This window comes from Seriola lalandi, unplaced genomic scaffold, assembly GCF_002814215.2.
Source record: "Seriola lalandi dorsalis isolate HSWRI2012SDOR001 ecotype SW California unplaced genomic scaffold, Sedor1 jcf7180002054995, whole genome shotgun sequence".
Classification (NCBI taxonomy): domain Eukaryota; kingdom Metazoa; phylum Chordata; class Actinopteri; order Carangiformes; family Carangidae; genus Seriola; species Seriola lalandi.
Genome location: NW_019525544.1, coordinates 306,643 through 328,209, shown reverse-complemented (window position 1 = coordinate 328,209; position 21,567 = coordinate 306,643). Strand labels below are relative to the sequence as shown.

Sequence of the window (21,567 nt, the reverse complement as noted above, 5' to 3'; positions counted from 1 at the left end):
TAAGCTGCAGTTAAAAAGCCTTTTTATTGATATTTTTCTTGTCCTTACAAAACGGCATAATTAAAGATTAAAAGTACAAAAAAAGGAAAAACAACAGGTGAGTCATGTAATAAAACACGAAAATTGTGGTTTACATATTTAAAACCCAGCATCACTACAATGACCAGTAGATGACAGTGTTACAGTGTCAAAGTTCCTAATTGAAGAGCTGTCCTAGAACATATTAATAAAACAAACAGAAAACAAGTAATTAATTGTGGCAGTACAACACCTCTGTCTTCAGATGGAGTGAATCATACGAACAACAAATCTGTGGCTGCTTAAGGCTGGACCGTGCATCATGTCTCTGTTATCCTTTTATTATCCTTACACAGAGTGTAAAGTTCAGCCTTCTGACAGGAGTTGGATCAGCCAATCAGCTTGCTTCACGCTCGGGATCTTTCTTTCTATATGGATTAATGAGTTATCCAGATTAGAATTGACCTTCGTGTGGATTTTTTTGGTCTTTCAAAGATGGTTTAAAATTCAACTGGAGTTGTTGTCATAGCAACAAGCCCTTAAGCCCAAACCTGCAGAAGTACAGTCTAATGATATTGGGTTGGATCACGACCAAGACGTTTCAGGGTGAATCCCATAGCCTATATGAAGTAATTTCCAGCTACAAACGGCTCACTTCCTCCGAGATAGAGAGTGTTGATATAACTATGGTATGAGAACACCTCATGTAACTGCACTCAGCCATTCATATGAGCGTGAGCACAAGATAACTTCATCTAGGAATAATAGATCAATCCTCAAACTGCTTACAAAGAAACAAATGACATGTATGAGAATTAACAGGATTATTTTAGCCTGAATTATTTAAATCATGTTTGAAGAACAGGACCCTGGTTTGCAAGACACACTGTTGGAATTTGGGAGTGTTGGCTCCTCTGCAAGCCTGGGCAGCCTACAATTACTCATAACCCCCTCCTGTGCGTAGACCCACAGAAACATTGACATCACTGGTTCCAGTCTCACACACGGTACGTTTTCCTAGGAAACTGGAATCAGACAAGGGCCTGAATGCAATATGGCTAATTTCCTTTTCATACAAGTTCCAACTGTTTTAACATCTGATTTTATACACAGGGCGTCCTCTGTGTTCCTGGGTGCTCCTCGTTTGTCTCCTCTCCAGGGGAATTATGGGAGAATCAGCAGCCATCTCTCTGCATCTGCTCCTGAATCCTCTCCAGCACCTCCTGCATCCTCCTCAGCTGCAGAGAGGGATAAATGAATAAAGTGAGTGGTGATTACTGTTGTAAATGAGTGAGTGGACGGGTGAGTGAGTGAGTGAGTGAGTGAGTTAGAGAGATGTACCTCTTCGTCTTTCTCGTAGATGAGTCTTTCCTTCTCAGCGTCGACGACGGCCAGTGGCAGAGGAAAATCTGCCTCGCTCCCGTCTCGATGCTTCTCACGCAAACTAAAAGCCATATTCACACACATCCACATACATGCAAAGAAGAAAATATGTGTGAACATCTGTTGTACTTTTTATTTTCAAGAGCCCGTATTGTATTTTAAAATGTCTTGAAACCTCTTAAAGAATATTGTTGTGAAGAGCAGGTTTAGAGGAGGAGCTGCCTCGGGAGAAGCAGGAAGGAGGAGCGGCTGGAGGAATCAGAGGTTACATTAAGGATTGACTTCAGGTGCAAGCTCCTTTGTCTACCTGCAGCAGAACCCTGGGCTCTCCTGGTCACAGCTGTTTGACTGAGTTTAATGTGAGTTCTTTTGTTGTTTCAACCTTGCACTATAAGGTTATTAGTTATGTTCAAGTTGTTAGTAGTTGCTTTGTATCATGACTTTAAGTTTCTATATTTTTAATGGAATTAATTCATGATTTATATTTTCTGTTTAGAGATAAAACCAGCAACAAAAGACTGCAAATAAATCTGTAAATTGAAATGTTCTCAAAGAGGTTATCAGGGATATAGTGAATGCTAAATGTGGTGATTTAAAAAAAAAAAGAAAAAAGAGGAAAAAAAGAAAAAGGGGGCTCCACATTTGCATGTTTTTTGGGCCTTCCCATATATTGGCAAGAAATTGCTGAAGAAATAATAAAGGTGACTGTTACATTATACCTGCTCAAAGTCCCAGACAACCTCATCTTTACACTCAACACTCCTGGCTGCTTCAATGTGTAAAATACTGGAATAAATGGACATGCTGTATATGTGCCTGTAAGAAGTAACCCATTACACGTCACTGAGACCCTCTTTCTGTACGAGTTTAATGTGGCCCATGTCAACCTTTCTTTTTGCCTGAAAATATCAACAAAAATAAAGTTGCAATTCGAATGTAAGAGGTAAATATTTATCATTGCCCGTTTTAAACTTGATGATGCTCACAAATGAGCAAATGCAGAGACATAATTTTCCTGACTCAGTCAAACTGTGACCATGTGCATCCTGCCTCCACCCACCTGCGTTTCCTCTCCTGCACCACCATGCGCGTCATGTTCTGGATGCACTGTGCTCTGTAGTTCTCGTAGTGCGTTTCCCGCGTCACGTCCTTCAGATCCTGCATGTGCGTCCTCACCAGCATGTTCCTCAGCAGCAGGAAGTCGGAGTGAGCCGGGTTCTCCACTGACCATGCAACGACAACGAGTTACTGAGTCACGCTGGGTTTTACTTTGTTGTCAAACACAACAACTTGTAAAAGTGGCTAAAAACAGACAATAATAAATTAACTGATAGTGAACCGAATCTATCTAACTATTGATAAAACTATTACATACAGTATGCCAAAACCACAGTAAAAGTTTACTAGAAACAAACAAAAAAAGTGTGTATTTGTGTCTAATACCTTCTACCACACCCCAGGGATATACACGACCCCTGAACTTGCGACCTTTACTCTCCACTTGAACATTACTCCCGATTATTGCAAACGGGATGCTGTCCTGCAGAGAGAGGCAGAAACCATGACGTTGTCAGACTTGAAGCGGATGAGACGGCACATTTCAACCATGAGAAATGAAACCGAAGAACCTTCAGCAGCTGGTCCTGTCTCTGGAAGTCTTCATCTTCATCTGAATCGCACTCGGGAAACTGGTAGATGTTGATCCCAAACTGCCTGATGTCCTCTCTGATCTGGAGCGCGTGGACACATTGAAAGGATATTGTGAGAGATGGAGAGAACTTCTCTCTCTACAGAGATTAGAGGGCCTCAGTAACTGACTCTCCCTGAAAATACTCATTTCAAACACAATTAGAAATGTGTGTTATTAGGTTGTATGCTGATTTTAAGTCTCTTTTCTGGAGCTTCCAAATGTCTTTAATTTGCGTTCAATGACTGATCTTTGTTGAGATGGATTTTGTTTTTGTCCGTTCTGTTTTCAGCCACACTGTTTTCTGGCTTGTGGCTTTAGGGATGGACATGTTGGTCAGTTTGGTCCAGACAGAAATATCTCAAGAAATATCAGCTTAGATTTCTATTGAATTTTGAACAGACATTCCCATGTCACTGCCAGAGGGAGGATGAGTGCTGCTCGCTTTGGAAATCCCCTGAATTTTCCACAAAGTTCACATTTGTGCTTTTGAGTCATATGCAACAGCTATTTGTAGGATTGCCATGACATTTGGTTCACACATTCATTCAGGATGAACTGGTGATCACCCCCCCCAACTTTTCATCTGGGGCCATCATCAGGTCAACATTTCAGTTTGTCTGTTGTCTATGATCTCATACCTTCATCTTCTTTCTGCAGACCTCTGCTTCTGTCAGGCTGTCCGCTTTGGCCAATATGGGAACTATGTTGACTTTTTCATGCAAGGCCCTCATACACTCCACATCTAGAGGTCGAAGACTGAGGGGAGGAAAACACATGTATGTGTGTGTGAATGCACACATACAGAAATAAGCCCAAAAGATATTGAGCAAATTTTTTACATGAGGCTGTTGTAGTGCTTTAGCTTCATTTGCAGAGGTAAAGTGTTGTCAGTGTACCCGTGGCCAAATGGAGAGATGAAGTAGAGACAGCAATGAACTCTGTTGTCCTGGATGTTCCTTCTGTTCAAGCCGCTCTCATCTCTGAAGTACTGTTCAAACTGCTGGTCGATGTAGTCTTCGATTTGCTTCCAGCTGATGCAAAAACATAAAATCAGAGAGAGTGAAACAACAGCCATGACCGAGGACTGACATGAGCTAATTCAAAATAAAAGCATATTTAGTGTGCTCGTGAGGCCATGAGTTGAGGTTCATGCCCTTGAAGCCTGTTCAATAGAGCAGCATTGCTACCAGGACAGCACGGTGTCATATCTGGGTCAAGGAGTGGAGGAGAACAGTGCTGACCTCACCTCTCTGTGTTGTCGATGGCGTCTCCGAACCCTGGCGTGTCTATGATGCTGAGCCTCAATTTGATTCCTTTCTCCTCAATGCTAATAGTGTGTTTGACGATGTCGACTGTTTGATTGATCCGTTCTGCAGACACACGCACAGGTGCAACGTCACTGAAGCGTGAAGTGTGTACAAACGCGTGCAAGAACACACACGCTGTCTCTTCACAGGCAGAGAGAGAGGTGGCGGCGGCATCATATTTTTGCACAAGAAAAATGAGAGTTCATGATGTACTTTCGTTCTATACAGACCATAAACATCTACAGGACTGTAGTCTGATTCCAGCCTCTTACTTACCTCATTTACACACACACACACCATGTGTAAATAAATAAAAGGTAATCTCACCCTCTGCATTAGGAACCTTTCTGTCTTTGTAGAGGTCCGTGAGGAACAAACTGTTGATTAGTGTGGATTTACCGAGGCCAGACTCTCCTAGAGAGAGAGCGAGAGAGAGAGAGAGAGAGAGAGAGAGAGAGAGAGAGAGATGTAGTATGAGTAAACTATCACATTCAACTGTGCAATGCTTGTAATTTATTTCAACACATATAGTTGCAAAACCTTAATCAAAAAAAAAGAGGTACCTATTTACTTTTAAAACGAGATGACACAACTACATACTCCCACTAATCAGCCATCGATGTTTTCAGTCATGGTTGACACATGACACACAGAATTCAGAGCAGTAATGTCTCCGATCTACACTGATATTTCTCAGCATTGTGTCGGTTTGTTGATCAGCTCTGATGTTATGTGTTTTTTATTAGTTGGTGTATTGAGTCATGATAACAGCCTGAATCACACTTGTAAGAGTTTCCCAGTAAGCAAGCATAAGGGACTCACCCGCCACCATGAGTGTAAATGTGAAACCTTTCTTCACTGTTTTTCTATGAACCTGGTTGGGCAATGTGGCAAAACCCACATACTCCTTGTCCTGATCCTGCAGACAGAAAACACAAACATAAAACAGATTTATGTGCCTATTGTTTATATGTAAGGACTTAATAGGTGATACTCTGTGCAGATTTGTGTAGATTTCCAAACTTTTGTAAATTAGCAAATAGCTAAATCTGGTACAATACATATTGTATTGTTGGTCTTATGTTCCCTCTGACCCAGTGGCATCAGGGGAAACTGTCTTCACAGCTCAGCACAAATGAACTTTGGAGACAGAACAGAGGTGATGTGTCTGGTCTAACACTTGTTAACCACTTCGATGTGCAGCTCTGTTTTCAACTTGAAAGCTGATGTCTGAACTCTGTATTAACTAACTCTGTACTTTGCAGGTGAATGTGAAGCAGCTGTAAGAAGGCGCAAAGTGCAGGTGCAAAATGTGTCTATATTTGGCAGTATGGGTAAGGTTCTGGAGACATACTAGGAAATAAAGTATGTGGTCTTTTCTAAGAAATTTGGTTGTTCAATCAAAAGTCTGTCTCGTTTGACTTGCTACTTGTCAATATCTGACTGATAGATAATTGGCATTTGACTAAATGTTGCTATGGTCATCATACGTACAATAGCAGCACGCAGTACTATTACTTCACTTGGCTAATCATCTTTTCAAATTCCAAACACTGAAGAAAAACATCACAAAAGCAAACGACTAGACAATAGACACTAATAGACAACAACACACACACACTTATGATAAAGATGTATACACACAAGCACACAGAAACACACCTCTGGAGAGTCATAGGGGTCAAACCGTCCCCATGGACTGCGTGGACGAGAGGCCGGGCTGAGCGGTGAGTCCAGAGACACCTGAGACACGAGCTGCCTCCTCAGGGGCAGGGGCTGAAACTCTGCATCCACTCCCACGCGATTTGGTCTGGGAGGGACGATCGGAGATCCAAGGAGGCAGGGGATGGGACGGTGCAGAGGGGGAGTCCCGGGAAGGCTGGGGAGTCTCCCGTTGGTTGCTGTCCCAGTGCCGTCTGCCTCACGGTTGACTGGTGCCTGGTGACCCGGTGAGACAGGAGGCAGATCCCTCATGGCGAAGGGAAACTGAGTGTCCTCCTGGTCCTCGATGGACAGACTAGACAGCTGGGACAGGAGGCAGCAGAGTTACACATGGTTTTATATGGACAATCAAAAGTCTCAAGAATATATCTCACTTTTAATCAAAACTTAAAGGGAAGTGATTTTTCCTATTTACTGCTTTGCTTTGAAAAACAATGGCACAATAAAACTAAATATTTGACAGTTGACATTTAAGAGAAAAACTTCCATTTTCCTTCATTTGTCATTTATTTTCCAATTATCAGCTGTGGATGAACAAGTCCTGACTGACCAGAGTCTTGTCCTGCAATCCATTTCAATGTACTCTAAATTTTGGACTTTCAGTCCGGTGAAACAAAGCCAAGGACTGGAGAGCTGAAGGAAATGTCACACCCTTGATTTATTACAAAAACAATGCTGCTCCAGTCGTGGGGCTCTGAACACAAGATAATTTTACTGTTGAGTCCAAGCTGAAGGACAGAAAGCTGACAAGAGCACAAAAACCTTGAAATCAGCAGTTAGGCTAAGTAAACTTGATAATGAGAGAAAACCAGAGTGAGTGGATTATTATTCCAGACAGAACAGTCAAAAAATCCCACTTTGATTTTGAGTCTTGGGTCTTAGAAATATACATCTTTCAATGTATGTATGTATATTACTATTTAGATAGCACTACAAGTATGACCTGGCTGCTGGAGGCCACAGTTTGGGTCTTGCAGTCTCCAAACATGACATGATGAGCATGTGTCTTATGTTATAGTGGCTAACTACGCCCTTTCTTCACTGATTAGTCCTGACCTGTGATCCAATTAAACCATTACAGAGGTCCCCACCCATCTGTCCAGGAAGGCTGGAGACAGTCTGGAGCTGGAGGTTAGTGAACAGCAGGATCAAGCTGGATATGTTAACTTCCTTTTGTTTCAGGAGCATATTTCAGTGTGGAGCTTATGTACACAAAGCAAACGGATGAAAATGAATTTGTGCTCTCACTATTATTCCAGCACCTCAGTCCAAACCTGCTTTCCCACAGAGTGACTCTGCTCTGTGGAGCTACGACAGCCAAACCTCCACACCTGCTTTACAGGAGATTCACAATCTCTCCGGCCTCACACTGTGCTCACATCATCCTTCTGACCTGGTCTAAAGACAGCAGAACAGCATAGCCCACACTGCTGCCTGTACCTGTCAGCTCTCATTACCCACAAAGCTTTGCAGCAGGCTTAACCCAGCTTCTAATGCTCTCACAGGATGGGGGGGGTTGGAGATTTAACTCTTAAACACAAACACACGAACACACACTTACAAGCTATACACACTATCATTAAAGACTACTCTATAAATTTGTCGTACCTCTTTTTCTGAGAAAGTTCCAGCTTTTTTGAGATGACAGCATAATTAAATGGGGGGGGGGGGGGGTAGTTCAGAAAAAAGAAAAAAAAGAAATAAAATACAAACGAAGAACTTGATGCATAAGCTGAATATTGAGAACAGAAGATAATGGCAATCAGTCTTCACACAATAAATAAAAGACAAAATTTAAATTTAAAAAAGTATGTAGATTTAAAAACCAATGCCCTCCTGATATCAGTAAATAAAACCTTTGAATAAAATGCAGCACTATAAGTTTAAACCAGTAGAAATGAACACTTAATGGCGTGTAACAACATTTCATCCCTCACTTCACACACATCCCTGCAGGGATACTACAGGCTGCAATGGTGATGTATTCCACAGACTACAGGTAACTTCATTTAATGACGCAGCCTCGGTGTGTGTAAATGTTGTAGACGTACCTTTTTTATTGCTGCGGAACCTGACCGGAGAAGACATGTGCTCCATGTTGCTGCCGGCTTCTCAAAAGGTCCTCGGGTCAGAGGCAGAAAATGGATGAATTACAATGTTACTGATGCCAACCTATACGAGAACTAATAAAATGTGAAGAGACATATGGTGCGTGGGTCCGTGCATTAGGCTGTAGACTGAGCTCAGGGTGCAGCCCGCTCAGTGTTGACACGCTGACGTGGTTTTAAGTATGCGGGAGACAAAGGAACTGGACAGGCTGATATTCCCCAATGTCTACAGTGCAGGATGATATTACTACACTACTACTAGTACTAGCCTGCTACTACTACTAGTAGTAATAATAATAATATTAATAATAAGTATAATAATTATAATAATAATAAAATAACAACAATAATAATTATAATTATAATTATAATAATAATCATCATCATAGTCATAGCCTAATCAATATTATACCCATACCAAACTATTGGCTATATTCTAGCAGCAGGTTGTGCGATTCATTTTATTACTCTGGAAAGCACAAACGGGATCTTCACCCTTCACACAGATTTAATCTCAAGTGAATGATGGATGGAGATATGATCTCGTTAATTCAGAAAAACAAGCAGATTTTTTTCTTACGTAAATCCATTACGCTTCCGTAGTGGCTGGATGACAGGTGAAAAAACATCTTTGGGCTTTTCCTTTAAGTTCTGTGCAGTCTATGGTTCTGTGTAAGGTTTGCTAACGATGCTCCATGATGACTTTAACAGTGGTAACGATGGTTAATTGGTTATCAATTATAGGAGCTTTGCCAATTTTTTTTTGGCATGTTTTGGTGAAAAGTATGATTATATGCTATACACTGTCCACACAAATGAACGAGTTAGATGTGGATGCTACATACGTGAGTTTTAAATTTTAATGTAAAGTTAGCTAATGCTACAATTAGCTAGGTTTTGAAATTTGTTTGCTACCGTTAGAATCCGTTGTAGCGACTAGACACCGAACTACCCTAAAGTTACTCTCCCGAAATGTTTTAAACTATGTAAAAAATACTCTGCTATGATTAGTATTGTTTATGTTTATGTTTAACATGATTTCCCCACATAAAACGTTGAAAAAAATGGGGCTGGAAGAACATCTACACTCACTTCCTCATTAAGAAGTTCTGGCTCAGGCCTTGTGCCCCGCCCACCTTGCGCTAGGTAGACAGGTGAAACAGCGAAGTGTACCAAGATGGTAAAAGGAGGAAACGTAGGAGAGACTCAGCCACACGTTTGAACCTCAGTCAGACTCAGACTCAGGAGTTTGTTGAAAAGTGAGGAGTTTGTTGTGCACCTAAAAGAGGAGACTAGAAGACGTATCGGAGCGGTAAGCGTAATTGTTTATGTTGTTTGCTAGCTTGGAAATGACAGTGTCTGACACAGTGTTAGTGGCTGTGCTAATGCCAACTCTCGCTCCCTGTACTGACAAGGTGTCTGGTTCATTTTTGTATGTGTATAAAAATGCAATATAATGAAAAATAACTATAAAATAGACATATAACCACATTGAGTAAGAAGCTAGTAGGTTAGCTGCGTCACTTTAAGGCAATGTACCAATACATGAGAGCTACAAACATAAAGCTAACTAAGTTGACTACTTACAAAGGAGCTTAATTAGCTTCCTACAAGTACAGGAGGTGAGAGTTTGATACTTGGTTTTCTTTTTTTATCATTATTATTGTTCATAATAAATTGATATCCAAAGTTATTATTAATGGTGATTTTCTGTGTGAATTATCAAAATACCACAAATGTACATCTTATAAATAATAGCCCTTTGATGATAGTGATTCAAATTTAGCCATATCAATTTACAGTTGACTTTTTATTGTTAACTACAGTTGTAGTTTTATATGTTCACAGCTCAGTGTGTTGGATGTGGTCTGGACATGTTTAACAGAAAATACATAAGAAATTCTGATAAATAAGTGACCCATGCAATGTAGCTTAAAGTATAAAGTGCCAAGTGTTTCACAGCTTATGGAATAAGTTGATACCAGAGCCCAACCGATAAATTGGCCGGCTAGTTTTAGCTTATGACAGATGTACTAATATCATCATTCTTTAGATGTTGGCCAATAAGTAAAGAGAAATTGTAATTCAGAAATGCAAAAGATATGTTTAAGTTCATTTAGAAAAAATATTGTAGATTGTCCATCAGAGAGCACTGACAGATTTGGGGGAATTTATCAAATCCTTATCAAAAATGTTTGTTTCTTACAGCCAATATGCTGCTATAGTATTTTTATATTAAACTCCAAATTGTCAATATTGGCATCAACTAAATCCTGTATCGGTCAAGCTCTAGTTGAACCCTTATAAATACTGGTTCACAGGAGGCAAATGTAATGTGCTAGGCAATTGTTATCAAGCTGTGGTGAAATTTAACTCATGTAAAATATCCCGTATGAATCTGTATTCATTGGTTTTATATTCGCAGGTTTTCTACGCATTAGTCCTCCACATATTGCTGATTCTTTTAGTGCTTTCCCAATTGTTTGAAAAGACACCAGTGTGGTCATGATGTGTTTTATCCCTCAAAACTTGGCTTTGTAGATGTGTCCTGTCTTGGCCAATCAATTTTGGCCATCATTTAGAGAAAAGAACTCTCCTCTGTAGATCTGTCCCACAGCGCTCTGCATGTCCCCCTGTGCCTGTTAGACTGTCCTAGCAGCGACCTGTTGACCTGCAGTGGTTGTGAGGGCTGGTGCTGGACTTTTTCTTGTCCTGAGAGGTTATTATGTTCATAGGTTTCAGAGCCATTCTTGCCTGAGTCTATGCTTGAAGACCTGCAACACTGGCTCTTGTCTTGTGAGCAATTCGTACATTCTCTGTTCAAACAGGAGAGGTCCTGCTCAGTCCTCATGTCATGGTTGTTACATGTGTGTTGCTGTCCATCCGAATGGCTGTCAGGTGTGCTGTTTGGGTCTTGGCTTTGAGTGAGGCGATTAGGCTCTGTGTGGTTATTTGAATCGTCTGAACGTTGCTTAGGGTCAGGGCTTTGTTGTTGTGGCTGTGAACAGTGTGTTTGCTCATGAGGATTCTGGGTGTTGTCCTGGTTGTGAGAGGGGTTTTGGTGGTTGTGATTCTCCCAGAAGGCTCTACGGAGCTGCTCTAACTCAGAGAGCAAAGGTAGACCAATGTCCAGGTGCATCATCAGGTTCTCCAGCCACTCCTCAAGCTTTAAAAAAGACGTACTGGAAGAGTGAAAGACAAAGAGTTATAGTAATGATAGGGTGTAGGGCTGAACTGTCTTAGTTTAATTTGTTTGTGTAATGCACTGCTTGGTATGGCATTCACTGTTTGGGTAGGAAACAGTGCGAGAGCCCTGCATAAAATCTAAAAGCTGTGTGTAGCCTACCTACATAAGTGATTATGATGCAGTACACTTTATACTTGTTGCATCAACTATCCAGAGAATGACTTTATGACAGAAGTAGACAAATACAATATTTATATTTGTTTTCCACTGCACTTTAACATTGTCAAGTGATGACATTAGAGAGAGTCAAAATAGACTGACATACCACCAATTATAAACACACCCTATATGTTGCTCTTTAAGTGGTTATGCCATGTGGTTGTTCTGTTAGAAGTGAAAAATTAAAGTGTGTGTTAGAAACAAAATGCTTACTGTGCAATATTTTTACATGTAGCTTATATTTTGCCTTATAGAAATTTAGGTCTGCAGTTGTGCTGAAGTCGTGCAGTCATACCGTTTATCAGCATCCATGTCACAGCAGAGCACAGCCAACGGCAGGAAGGCTGAGGGGCACTGTGGAGGATGGTACTGCTGCAGGAAACCAGCTACATTTAGCCCAAAGTCATTTGTCCGGGGAAGGTAGTCAGGGTCGGCATTCACTCTACCTATTATCTGAAGAGAGGCAGAGAAAGACACTGTACATACTCAGCTTTGAAATTGAATCGCAGATGCTTGATTAATAGAAAAATAAGGATAAAATATGGATAATATAGGTTTGTTTGTTTGACATTTACACAACACTTAAACTCATTAAATACCACATCTTTTGAATTCTTAGAAATCAAATGCATAGTATTTGTAGGTATATTTTACTCTTCCTAGATGCTCTTACCTCACATATCATGATACCAAAGGAAAAGATGTCCACCCGTTCATCATAGGTTTTTCCTGAGAGGCGCAGAGGAAAGTTTAGAAAATGAGAAGCACATCTTTACTGATCCATGCTGGAGATCCATGCAGAATATTAGATCTTAGGGCAATAACAGATCTCCTACACAGTTTCCCCCTTTTTTGCATATTGCACCACACTTATAGTATTAAGGGGAAAGTTGAGGTTAGTGAGCAATGTTCAGAAATTTAAAATTTTTTTAGCCTGAAATCTTGTGTTCTCACCATGGATCATCTCAGGGGCCATCCAGTAGGGGTTTCCAACCACAGTGTACCGCTTCCTGCGGTCATGCCTGCGGAGCTCTGATAATGTCCCCTTCACAGGCCGCTCCATAGAAGATGTTCTACTCTGATTCCTCTCCTCCATCACCAGCCTGGCTAGTCCAAAATCTGCCACCACCACTGACTGGTTCTAATCAAGCAGAGAGAGAGAAGTTAATGTTAAGAACACATGCTCTGTTGTTTTTAGATGGAACACACTGTGAGGTTATGGTGGTCTGTTTTTGTTTAAAAGTGCTGTGTTGCAAAACATTGATAGTTTTTCCCATAAACCTAATGTCTTCTTTGCAGTTTTGTAAAATCCGAGCAGGGAATTCTGGTGCAACCTCACTAACTTCTAAGGTGGGGAAAAGGAAAAAAGTCTGAAGAGGTTAAAACTCCAGTGACACTTGTAAAAATAACAATTTTATTGTCAGACCAATGCATTGAGCCTCTGGCCTTCGTGGGTGAACCTGATGAAGGCCACAAGCTGAAAGGTGTTTTTGAGTTGCTTACTGCTTTTGAAATGGAGATATATATAAAGGTGAATGTGTTGGAACCACTTGTTTACCTCTCTGACCAGGCAGTTGTGTGAGTTTAGATCTCGGTGGATAACATTCATGGAGTGTAGATAGGCCTTTGAAGGAGAGATGTTATATACATTAGCTAAAGTTTTTTTTTTTTTACCAGATTAAGGAATCATTTTTGATTGTAATCTTTTATTTTGAGAATATTGAACAGAATGACTCACCATTCCAGCTGCAATGTCTTTGGCATAGCTCACTCTTATACTCCAGGGAAAGTCTTTGTCCTACAACAAGGAGATTGTGATGGACATGCAGTGTCTATGTCCTCTGACAGAACTCATTAAGGAACATGAAAACCTATCTTGACTTACCATCTTGATGATGGTCTCCCGGAGCGTTCCTCCCTGGATGTATTCAGAGACGAAGTTTATTCGTTTGTCTTTATAAAACAGTCCAATGAACTTCAGAACATTGGGATGGTCCAGACAGCGCATCACCTTCACCTGTAAAAATTCATTGTGCAGTGTGAGTTTAAAGTTTCCCTGCTACTTACATCTTCACACATGTGGCCTTTCCTGCTCTGATGACCACTTACCTCCTTTAAGAAAGTCTTCTGTGTCTCTTCGTCAAAACTTATCAACTCTTTCATCACCATCACCTCCCCTGTCTCCTGATGTGTTACCTTGACAGAAACAAGTTGGCTGGTTAAAATAATTTTGACAAAGAACTGACAACTAGGCGTACGGTTGTTTGAAATGTTTTGAACAGGTTGCACATAAAAAATGAAAGGGACACTGTGATGCGAAAAAAGTAACGGTGGCACCTTGACAGCCTGTCCAAAGCAGCCCTTGCCAAGCACTTCTCCGTGGATTAGGTCTGAAGGCCTGAAGATGCGGTTGGTTCGTTCTCTAGGGTCCACACGAAGAGACTCTGATCGAACCATGTCTCTCTTTTGAGATAAAAGCGACAGTGCTCCAGGGGACAGAGGACACTTATCTATACTACAGCTACGTCTGGGAAAGGAAAGAAAGACTTATGAAGAGAGAAATATGGGAAAACCAAAGTAGGACAGTAGTCAGCACTTACAGGATGTGTCTTGATCGCATTCCTGTGGTTCCTTGGTGCTGAGGTGGTGAGAGGCTCATCCTGATTGGTTCATCTGCTTCCTCCCCTGGACTCGGCTCTTCCTCTACACTTGGGAGTTTGTGGGTTGAATTAAGTTTGGTGCGGGTACAGGGGTCAGGACACCTGATGTTGTCCTGTGGATTGTTTGAGTGAAGGAGGTCATTAGGAGACTGCGGGTTGTGTTCAATGGTCAGCTGCAGTGGTCTGCTTGTGTCCTGGATCACACGGTGTATCTAGAGGAAAGAAGAGCGTGTTGGCTTTTGGTGGTGTGGTTTTTCAGTATTACTTATTAAGAATTTTTTTGTGTATGCGACTTCTTATTTATACTCACAATATTATTGCTAAATCAATAGGTGGATTGAGGCCTACCTCATCTGGGTTTATGTTGCGAACAGGAATGCCGTTGACCTCCAGTACTTGATCACCAGTGTGGACAGAGGACAGCAGGTGTGGGCTGAGGACAGCTGAGTCTAACCTGAGGGAGAGTGAGAATAATTGAATGGGTGGAGGGATGATGGGCTAGGACACGGGGTGCTGGACCAGTTTTTGGGTTTAGTTGAAGGTTAGTGCTAACTAAAAAATTCTCTCTTGTTCATGTCTTCGGAGACTCACTCTGTCACAGTGATGAGAGGACTCTTGTCTGGGCTGAGCTCAGTGGCCACAGTGAGGCCTCTTCTTCCGCCTACATTGGGAGGGAGGGACACCAGTGCCACCATGTGGGGACTCTTGGTGAGTGGAGAATCTGACCTCACAGCTGATACTACACCTCGACAGTTACCACTGCAGAAGAGAAAAAGTAAGGCGATAGGAAAAAAGGACACACATCAGAATCAGAAATCTTCATGACCAGGAATTCTACCTTTACTATTTCTAATGATTACAATTTTAGAGTCTCTTGCAATTACATAAAGCACTTTGCACATTTTACTGTCTGCTTCAAACTTACCAATAGAGTTTCGTATGTTCAACAAGCGTGTAAGTGTCTCCATCTCCGATGAACATATCACAGCTCATACAAGTGAAGCATTCAGGGTGGTACTTCTGCTCTCCAGCAACCTGTTTATTCAGGGAGGCAGTCTGGTAAAACACAATGCAGAGGCCAAGGGAATAATATTGGTTTTAACAATATGATGGGGTCAGATTTGAGGGGACAAATGCTGCTCTGATTTATTAAGAGCTCTGTCTGTACATTCCTGCATCAATGCTTTGTACTGTCAGGATGTTTTCAGAGGATATCCTCTGGTTTGAGAGTTGAAAGGGAAAGAAAAAGCATTTATTTTCACATCAGGGGGGAAAAAGAGGCAAGAACGCTTTGGCTGCATGAATCGTTGTTGTAACATGCAGAGATTTGGTATTTCGTGTAATATTTTATTATGGCCATATACATATTGCCTAATGTACATATTTGTAGTGTGTATGGCCACTTGTTAGTTCGAAAAACTGGTGGTTCTGATTGATCAATAAAACTGCTATTTTTAAAGAAGCCCACTAGCTATCAATCAATTTGCTACTGGCTGAGTTCAAAATGTTTTAGATCGAGTTAGCAGAAAACCAGGAAGGATCATCTACCAAGGTAAAGGTTATTTGGCTCGGGACAAATTGTCCGGTCTTTAACTGTGATGTTGTGACTAATTGAATGGAACGTTACTCAACATGACAAAATAAGACCAGAGGGGAAAAAACTAGGCAGGAAATGAGGTTTTCCTCTTATGTACAATGAGGTTAGTAGCCTGCACAGATAGAAACCCTTACACTGGTAAGGCTTTTACTACGTCATTAAGTTACAATATTCCCTTAAAACATCAAATTGATAGTATAATCAAAATAATACACATTGAATTTGTTGTTTTTATTGCTTTGTAGTACAAGGCTTAAATGTATTAAGCATTTTAATGGCTTAAAAAGTGATTATCTTGTCACCATAATGAGGCCTGTTGTGATGGTATCCTTGCAGCCGTGGCAGTGCTCTCCGTAACGGCCCCAGTAGTGCTTCTTACAGTAGAGCTGTCCCTCTCTTTCATAGTACCAGTGAGAAAGGATACAGCCACATTCACAACACCTAAAGAGAAGAGGGAAGCAGGGAAGAGAGGGAGCGGGACGGTGAAAGCAAATCAACGAGATGGCAGAAAGAGGAAATGAGAAAAAGTAGATTTAGATGTAAAGAGCTGTATAGACAATATATTCGTCAGTGGTGTGTTCGAGGAAAGTAACATGAGCATCATCAGTGATGGAACACATGAGACTTGAGGAAAGTCGACCTGTCAGATCATCTCACACAGGATCAGGTAGAACACTTTCAGGTCAGCTGGACTTGGTGTCTTGAGTTTGGCCTATTTTTAACACACAGTATACTTTGTCACCGATACACAGCTCCCTTACTCTCGCCACAAGTTTGACCCTGTTTGTGTTGACTGACAATGTGATGCTTCTGTTAGTCACAAAGTTGAGGTTCAAGCTGCTGCCGTTATTCCAGCACACACCTGGAGGAAATACAGTCAACATTACTGCAGGCATGGTGTTTTAAATGATGCATTACAGATCTCAAATGGCTAATGTCACTGTGGCGATCATTAGGCTGAGAGTCAAGTTAATATTGCCTCTTGCAAAAGAAGTAATCATGCTGGGTCACCGGCCAGTCACATGTTTTCACAGAAACGGTGCTACTTAATGTTAGCTTCCCATGGGCACACCCACTCAATGATTGCAAGAGAGAATGAAACAAAGTTCAGACATTACAACATTTACCACTTAAAAACCCCACTCTTCCTTAAATGCATATTCACATTCAGTCATTTAAAATCTGAAAACAGAAACTTTCAGTGACATCCCATCTAAAACTGGATGTACAATAATACCTATGTACAATAGAAACCTGCTTTCTTATCTCTCCAACACTACAGCCAGAGTGGGAGGTGACTTCCTGGACAGAGTACAGCTCCATGTTTCCTCTCTCCCAGCCTCCACTGTAAATGCCATGCTGCTCTTACAATAGAGAATGAAAAGGTTGCCTTACTATTGAGAATTAAGTTAGGGAGGGAAAGAATCAACTGTCCTCCAATGTGAGCAACACTTAATGACATCATTTAATTGATCAATCAACATGTTATCAATCAAGCTTTTCTTGATTACATTATAGGAAACTTGTTAAATGTGTCAATCAGTCATTACTGTGGTGATTGTGCATAGTGCTTGCCAGTATTTCAAATGGTAGAAATTGCAGATGCCTCACTTTGTATGTCATTTGTTAACAGAGCGCAGCAGTATGATTATCTGTGATCATTACTTGGTAGATACCATTGCTGGGATAATGAGCTTTAGGTTCACTTCAGCTCATATTCAGTAGAGTAAATACAGTCACTCAGGAATCTCTAGTCTTAATAGATGCAGGGAATATAGTGCACTGCAGGAAATACTGTTACAGATCTGTTAGACCTGCCTCTCTTTTGCCACTGAGGAAATAATTAAGCAATAAAACCATCAGACAGCTGCCAGATTATTTTTGACCTCCTGTCTTTGTTATTGTGCTGCTGGCGACGGATGTGGGACCTTTCCGCTTCACATCTGCGATCCTGCTTCAACATCTGGTAGTGAGAAAACCCTAGAATCAGCACAGGCATACATCCAGAGAATTTATCCTCTCTCTGTTTCCTACTGCCACTTCTCCAACTGAAAGTATTCCCCTCCCTCTGGCTCGTGCTGCATCTTACTCTGATCTTTAGCCATTCATAAATCTCCTCTCTGTACTAAGATTTGTCCCTGTGGACAGTGGAGCTTCGGATACAGTAGCACCTGTGTGTACATAAAACAAAGATGTCCTGATGTCAGGACATTAAGATGGCAGATGTTAAGAATCTAATGACGTATTCTCCTGCCATGGTTTCCTCCCTGTTCTGTCTGTGTCGCCTAGCTAGACTTCCTTTAAAAAAAAAAAACTACTGTTTTTTAAAGGAAAACATTGAAGGAAACATTTGTTTCTGATCCATTTGTATTGTGTTGGGTGTTACAGGAATATTGTCTCTCTGGTGTTACATATGTGGTATAAGTCTGGCCATTTGAGTTTATTCTCTATTTAAGTTTTTTAATATAGATCTCAGGAGTAGTTTTTGGCGGGGTTAAACATACAGGGATTAAAATAAACAAACAGAAAATAAGAGTAGAGATTACAAAAGATTGTTCTGTTGGCTGCTTCAATACCTGACAAGGCAATGACGATGCCTGTTGTTATGATTTCATAAGCTACTCATACACATACTAATAGTGGATGTGAAAGTAGAGAGACTATTGAAGCAGGGGTTGCTCATGCATCTGTTTGTCACAGCAGGAAGTATCGCAGATGTCTAGCTACAGTTTTTAGATTCTCTTCACTAACTTTCCCTCCCTCTTTCTCTCCTTTCTCGCACTTGCACACATACATCTCACCAGTTAACAACAGTGGCTCTTACCGTCCTTTCATTCCTCTCCGAAACCTCTGGTCCCGCCGTGACATTCTCACCAATAGACAGCTTTCACTCAGAAACAATCCACCCGGTTGAGAAAGGAGCTCATTAGCTGCATGTGTTCATGAGCGGATCATACATGTGATCCGTGGTGAGCGTTGGCAGGCGTTGTCGCTTAAGTTTTTTTTTACTCTCTCGCTCTCTCTCTCTCTCGCTCTCTCTCTCTCTCTCTCTCTCTCTCTCTCTCTCTCTCCATGCACTCAGATGCTTCCTGTGTATATGAGTTCCCCCTCTGATGTGCAGAGAAGCTGTGTGAGAAAAAACTCTGACCCACTGACACCAGCTGCCCAGTCTCCCTCTTTCGGCTGCAGAGAAACAGACCTATCCCAGTCAAGAAGTTCTGCTCCACCCTCCCCTCCTGCTCCTTCCAGTATGTAGACCTCTGCAAGATACAGTTACACTCTTCTGCAGAGTTTACAAAGTCCACAAAGGGCTGGAGAGTTAAGCTTACAGACTCTTAAATGTGAACCTACATGAGTGTTAGTATCAGTTAATACAGGTCTGTGTTTTTCTCAGAAGTGTTGTGAGAGTGTTAGCGAGTCTGTGTGTTTTGAACCGAGCTCTGTTCCCATCAGCACAGGCGTAATCTCTTTATGAATGCCCCAATTACTGCACTGTCCTGATCCTACAGTAAAGCACCCTATTCATCACACACAACAAACAAAGAGGGAGAACTTAGCACAAGAAAGGGGAACAGCTAAGAATCATAAGAAATAAACTATTGATACTGTTCAGTATGAAGTTTAGATACCCACAGATTATCCATGTGAGTGCGGCTCTGCTTGAAGCTACACAGAGACACCATAAGAAAGTCAATTGGCAGCACTTTACATTGGTTATAGGGTAACCATTTTTATTTCAAATGGCATCTTCTATAATTAGTCCAGCTGGTCAATTTATAGCATTCAGACTGTAATTCATGATGTGGTTGACCTTGTCATCAAATGAATTTATGTACTGCACCGTGCAGGTCCTACAAACTGATAGACAGAAACAGGTGTTTGTGGCACGGGCGTGCGTGTAACATCCCAACAACAACATCTATAGATATATGTGCGTATTTTGTTGCGTTGAGACTCAATTGTGTTCGATTTTATTGTACGTCTTCTTCGGTTTAGTTTTCCTTCTCTGGCTGCATCTCTGCTGTAGACTACATACTCGACATGATGCTGTGTGGTGTTGTGAAGCAGTATAATCCGCTGTAATGTGTACTTGGTCAGTATTTGGTTAGTTTCAAAATGAGATACATTCAGACAATGCTTGTCTGCTGCTCTTACTCTTTTTGCCACACTCTTCTTCGGTTTAGTTTTCCTTCTCTGGCTGCATCTCTGCTGTAGACTACATACTCGACATGATGCTGTGTGGTGTTGTGAAGCAGTATAATCCGCTGTAATGTGTACTTGGTCAGTATTTGGTTAGTTTCAAAATGAGATACATTCAGACAATGCTTGTCTGCTGCTCTTACTCTTTTTGCCACACAGTGGTTTGTTATTTCCTTTTTCTCTTTTCTGCCTACCCTGTGGTTATTAGAACTACAAGAGATAAACACATTGAAAACTAACTTCACCTCTGAATGTGCAGCTTGTGCCATAAATCCTCCTTTCTGTTTCACATTTTATGCATGTGCAATATATTCAGCTTTAACATAACAATTGCCTGAAACAGCTGTCATTGGTCATTTCTTTATTTTAGAGAGCATTGTCAGAAAGTGTACATTAGTGCACAGTTTTCTTCATAGGCCACATAAAAACCACAGCTGTTAAAAACACATGTTGAGCTAAACGATAGAGACACAAATGTGAGCTCAACTGCAAGATGAGATTCAGTTACACTTTTTCTATCCTAATGATATCACAGACTACAGTGTGATTCAGCACACATTCAAGGACAATGTAGAAAACAAAGCACTTATATTTACCATAGTAATACATAACTCACACACACACACACACAAATGAAATAACTCAAATATTCAATACTATATTAATTCACTTGAATTCGTAAAATGAGACTAAATAAAGAACTCAGCCTTTTCTGCCTTTTCTCTGCATAATTTAAAACGACTAGTAAACGTGAACAGTTGTCCAACAGTGTTAAAAGGAGGTAAATCAAAAAAAGAAAAACACAGTAATCAACGCTCCTCAGATGTCATTTAAATGCATCGTGTATTCAGCTCATATTACCTCACATGTAGTTTTAATGCTTTCCGTAACAGCAAATGTAAAAGTCAAATCTAAGCCACATCAGAATATCATAACAAATACATCATTCTAATAGTGAAAAAAATATGCATGTTAATCAAAATTTTACATGAATACCAATTAGTGTTATGTAGCTATACAACAGTGCCTTAAGTGTTGTGAATGGAGAGGAAGATTTCACAAGTGTTAACAGCCGAGGACCTTCAGCCTCCACATTTGTTGATACTGCGGAGGCCTGAGCAGAGCTAAAATGAACACAGACTGCTTTTCAGGGATTCAGATAATGGCTGCTCAAACCACCACCATGAAAAATTCCACTAAGAATCCCTTTTGTTCACAGTTCCCCAAAATAGCAGCCGTCTGTTTCTCTCTGTACACATTGCTGGACAGACTAGAGCCAAGAGTTTGCACTTTGGTGTAAAAGCGAAAAACAGTGAATTAATGCAACAAACATTACACTCTATGAGCTAAAGAAAATCCAGTCTAACTGGATAAAAATGTGGCCTTGGAGAATATTTAAAAAACAAAACAAAAAAAACAAAAAAAACCTTGTGTCAGCATGCAGACAGGTCTGAAGGAGCTGCCCTGAGGGAGTCC

At 40.9% G+C, this 21,567-nt stretch overlaps 2 protein-coding genes across 3 annotated transcripts; both read right to left on the bottom strand.

Moving 5' to 3' along the window:
• Nucleotides 1-5: 5 nt before the first annotated feature.
• septin4a (septin 4a) lies at nucleotides 6-8,545 on the bottom strand. The gene is made up of 13 exons (XM_023397019.2): nucleotides 8,172-8,545; nucleotides 7,729-7,751; nucleotides 6,061-6,423; nucleotides 5,221-5,317; nucleotides 4,726-4,812; nucleotides 4,338-4,461; nucleotides 3,988-4,122; nucleotides 3,730-3,847; nucleotides 3,030-3,131; nucleotides 2,845-2,941; nucleotides 2,462-2,624; nucleotides 1,360-1,462; nucleotides 6-1,256 (listed from the first exon to the last, which is right to left on the bottom strand). Exons 1-13 carry the CDS (start codon nucleotides 8,215-8,217, stop codon nucleotides 1,194-1,196), a joined length of 1,521 nt encoding a protein of 506 aa, XP_023252787.1. The 5' UTR covers nucleotides 8,218-8,545; the 3' UTR covers nucleotides 6-1,193.
• A 1,478-nt stretch (nucleotides 8,546-10,023) lies between these two features.
• On the bottom strand, nucleotides 10,024-19,043 carry LOC111647479 (LIM domain kinase 1-like). Of its 2 annotated transcripts, XM_087171384.1 has the most exons (16): nucleotides 18,716-19,043; nucleotides 17,778-17,854; nucleotides 16,194-16,332; nucleotides 15,220-15,329; nucleotides 14,886-15,053; nucleotides 14,643-14,748; nucleotides 14,235-14,506; nucleotides 13,972-14,161; nucleotides 13,744-13,830; nucleotides 13,520-13,651; nucleotides 13,373-13,432; nucleotides 13,193-13,258; nucleotides 12,589-12,775; nucleotides 12,308-12,363; nucleotides 11,930-12,087; nucleotides 10,024-11,410 (listed from the first exon to the last, which is right to left on the bottom strand). In XM_087171384.1, the coding sequence occupies exons 2-16, from the start codon at nucleotides 17,852-17,854 to the stop codon at nucleotides 10,807-10,809; spliced, it is 2,412 nt and encodes an 803-aa protein (XP_087027510.1). In that variant the 5' UTR covers nucleotides 18,716-19,043; the 3' UTR covers nucleotides 10,024-10,806. The 2 variants fall into 2 exon arrangements, with proteins under 2 accessions (XP_087027510.1, XP_023252864.1); XM_023397096.2 differs by lacking the exon at nucleotides 17,778-17,854 and having other exon boundaries at nucleotides 18,716-19,042.
• Nucleotides 19,044-21,567: the final 2,524 nt, after the last annotated feature.

Excerpts from the sequence above, each read along its gene's own strand:
- septin4a (XM_023397019.2), bottom strand. The coding sequence starts at position 8,217 with ATGGAGCACATGTCTTCTCCGGTCAGGTTCCGCAGCAATAAAAAAG. Across the intron at positions 4,813-5,220 it reads ATTTACACTCATGGTGGCGG|GAGAGTCTGGCCTCGGTAAA; the intron begins GTGAGTCCCTTA and ends CTCTCTCTCTAG. Across the intron at positions 2,942-3,029 it reads GACAGGACCAGCTGCTGAAG|GACAGCATCCCGTTTGCAAT; the intron begins GTTCTTCGGTTT and ends CTCTCTCTGCAG.
- LOC111647479 (XM_087171384.1), bottom strand. The coding sequence starts at position 17,854 with ATGTTGAAGCAGGATCGCAGATGTGAAGCGGAAAGGTCCCACATCCGT. Across the intron at positions 16,333-17,777 it reads CACAATAACAAAGACAGGAG|GTGTTGTGAATGTGGCTGTA; the intron begins GTCAAAAATAAT and ends TCTTCTCTTTAG. Across the intron at positions 13,831-13,971 it reads GCTTTGGACAGGCTGTCAAG|GTAACACATCAGGAGACAGG; the intron begins GTGCCACCGTTA and ends GTTTCTGTCAAG.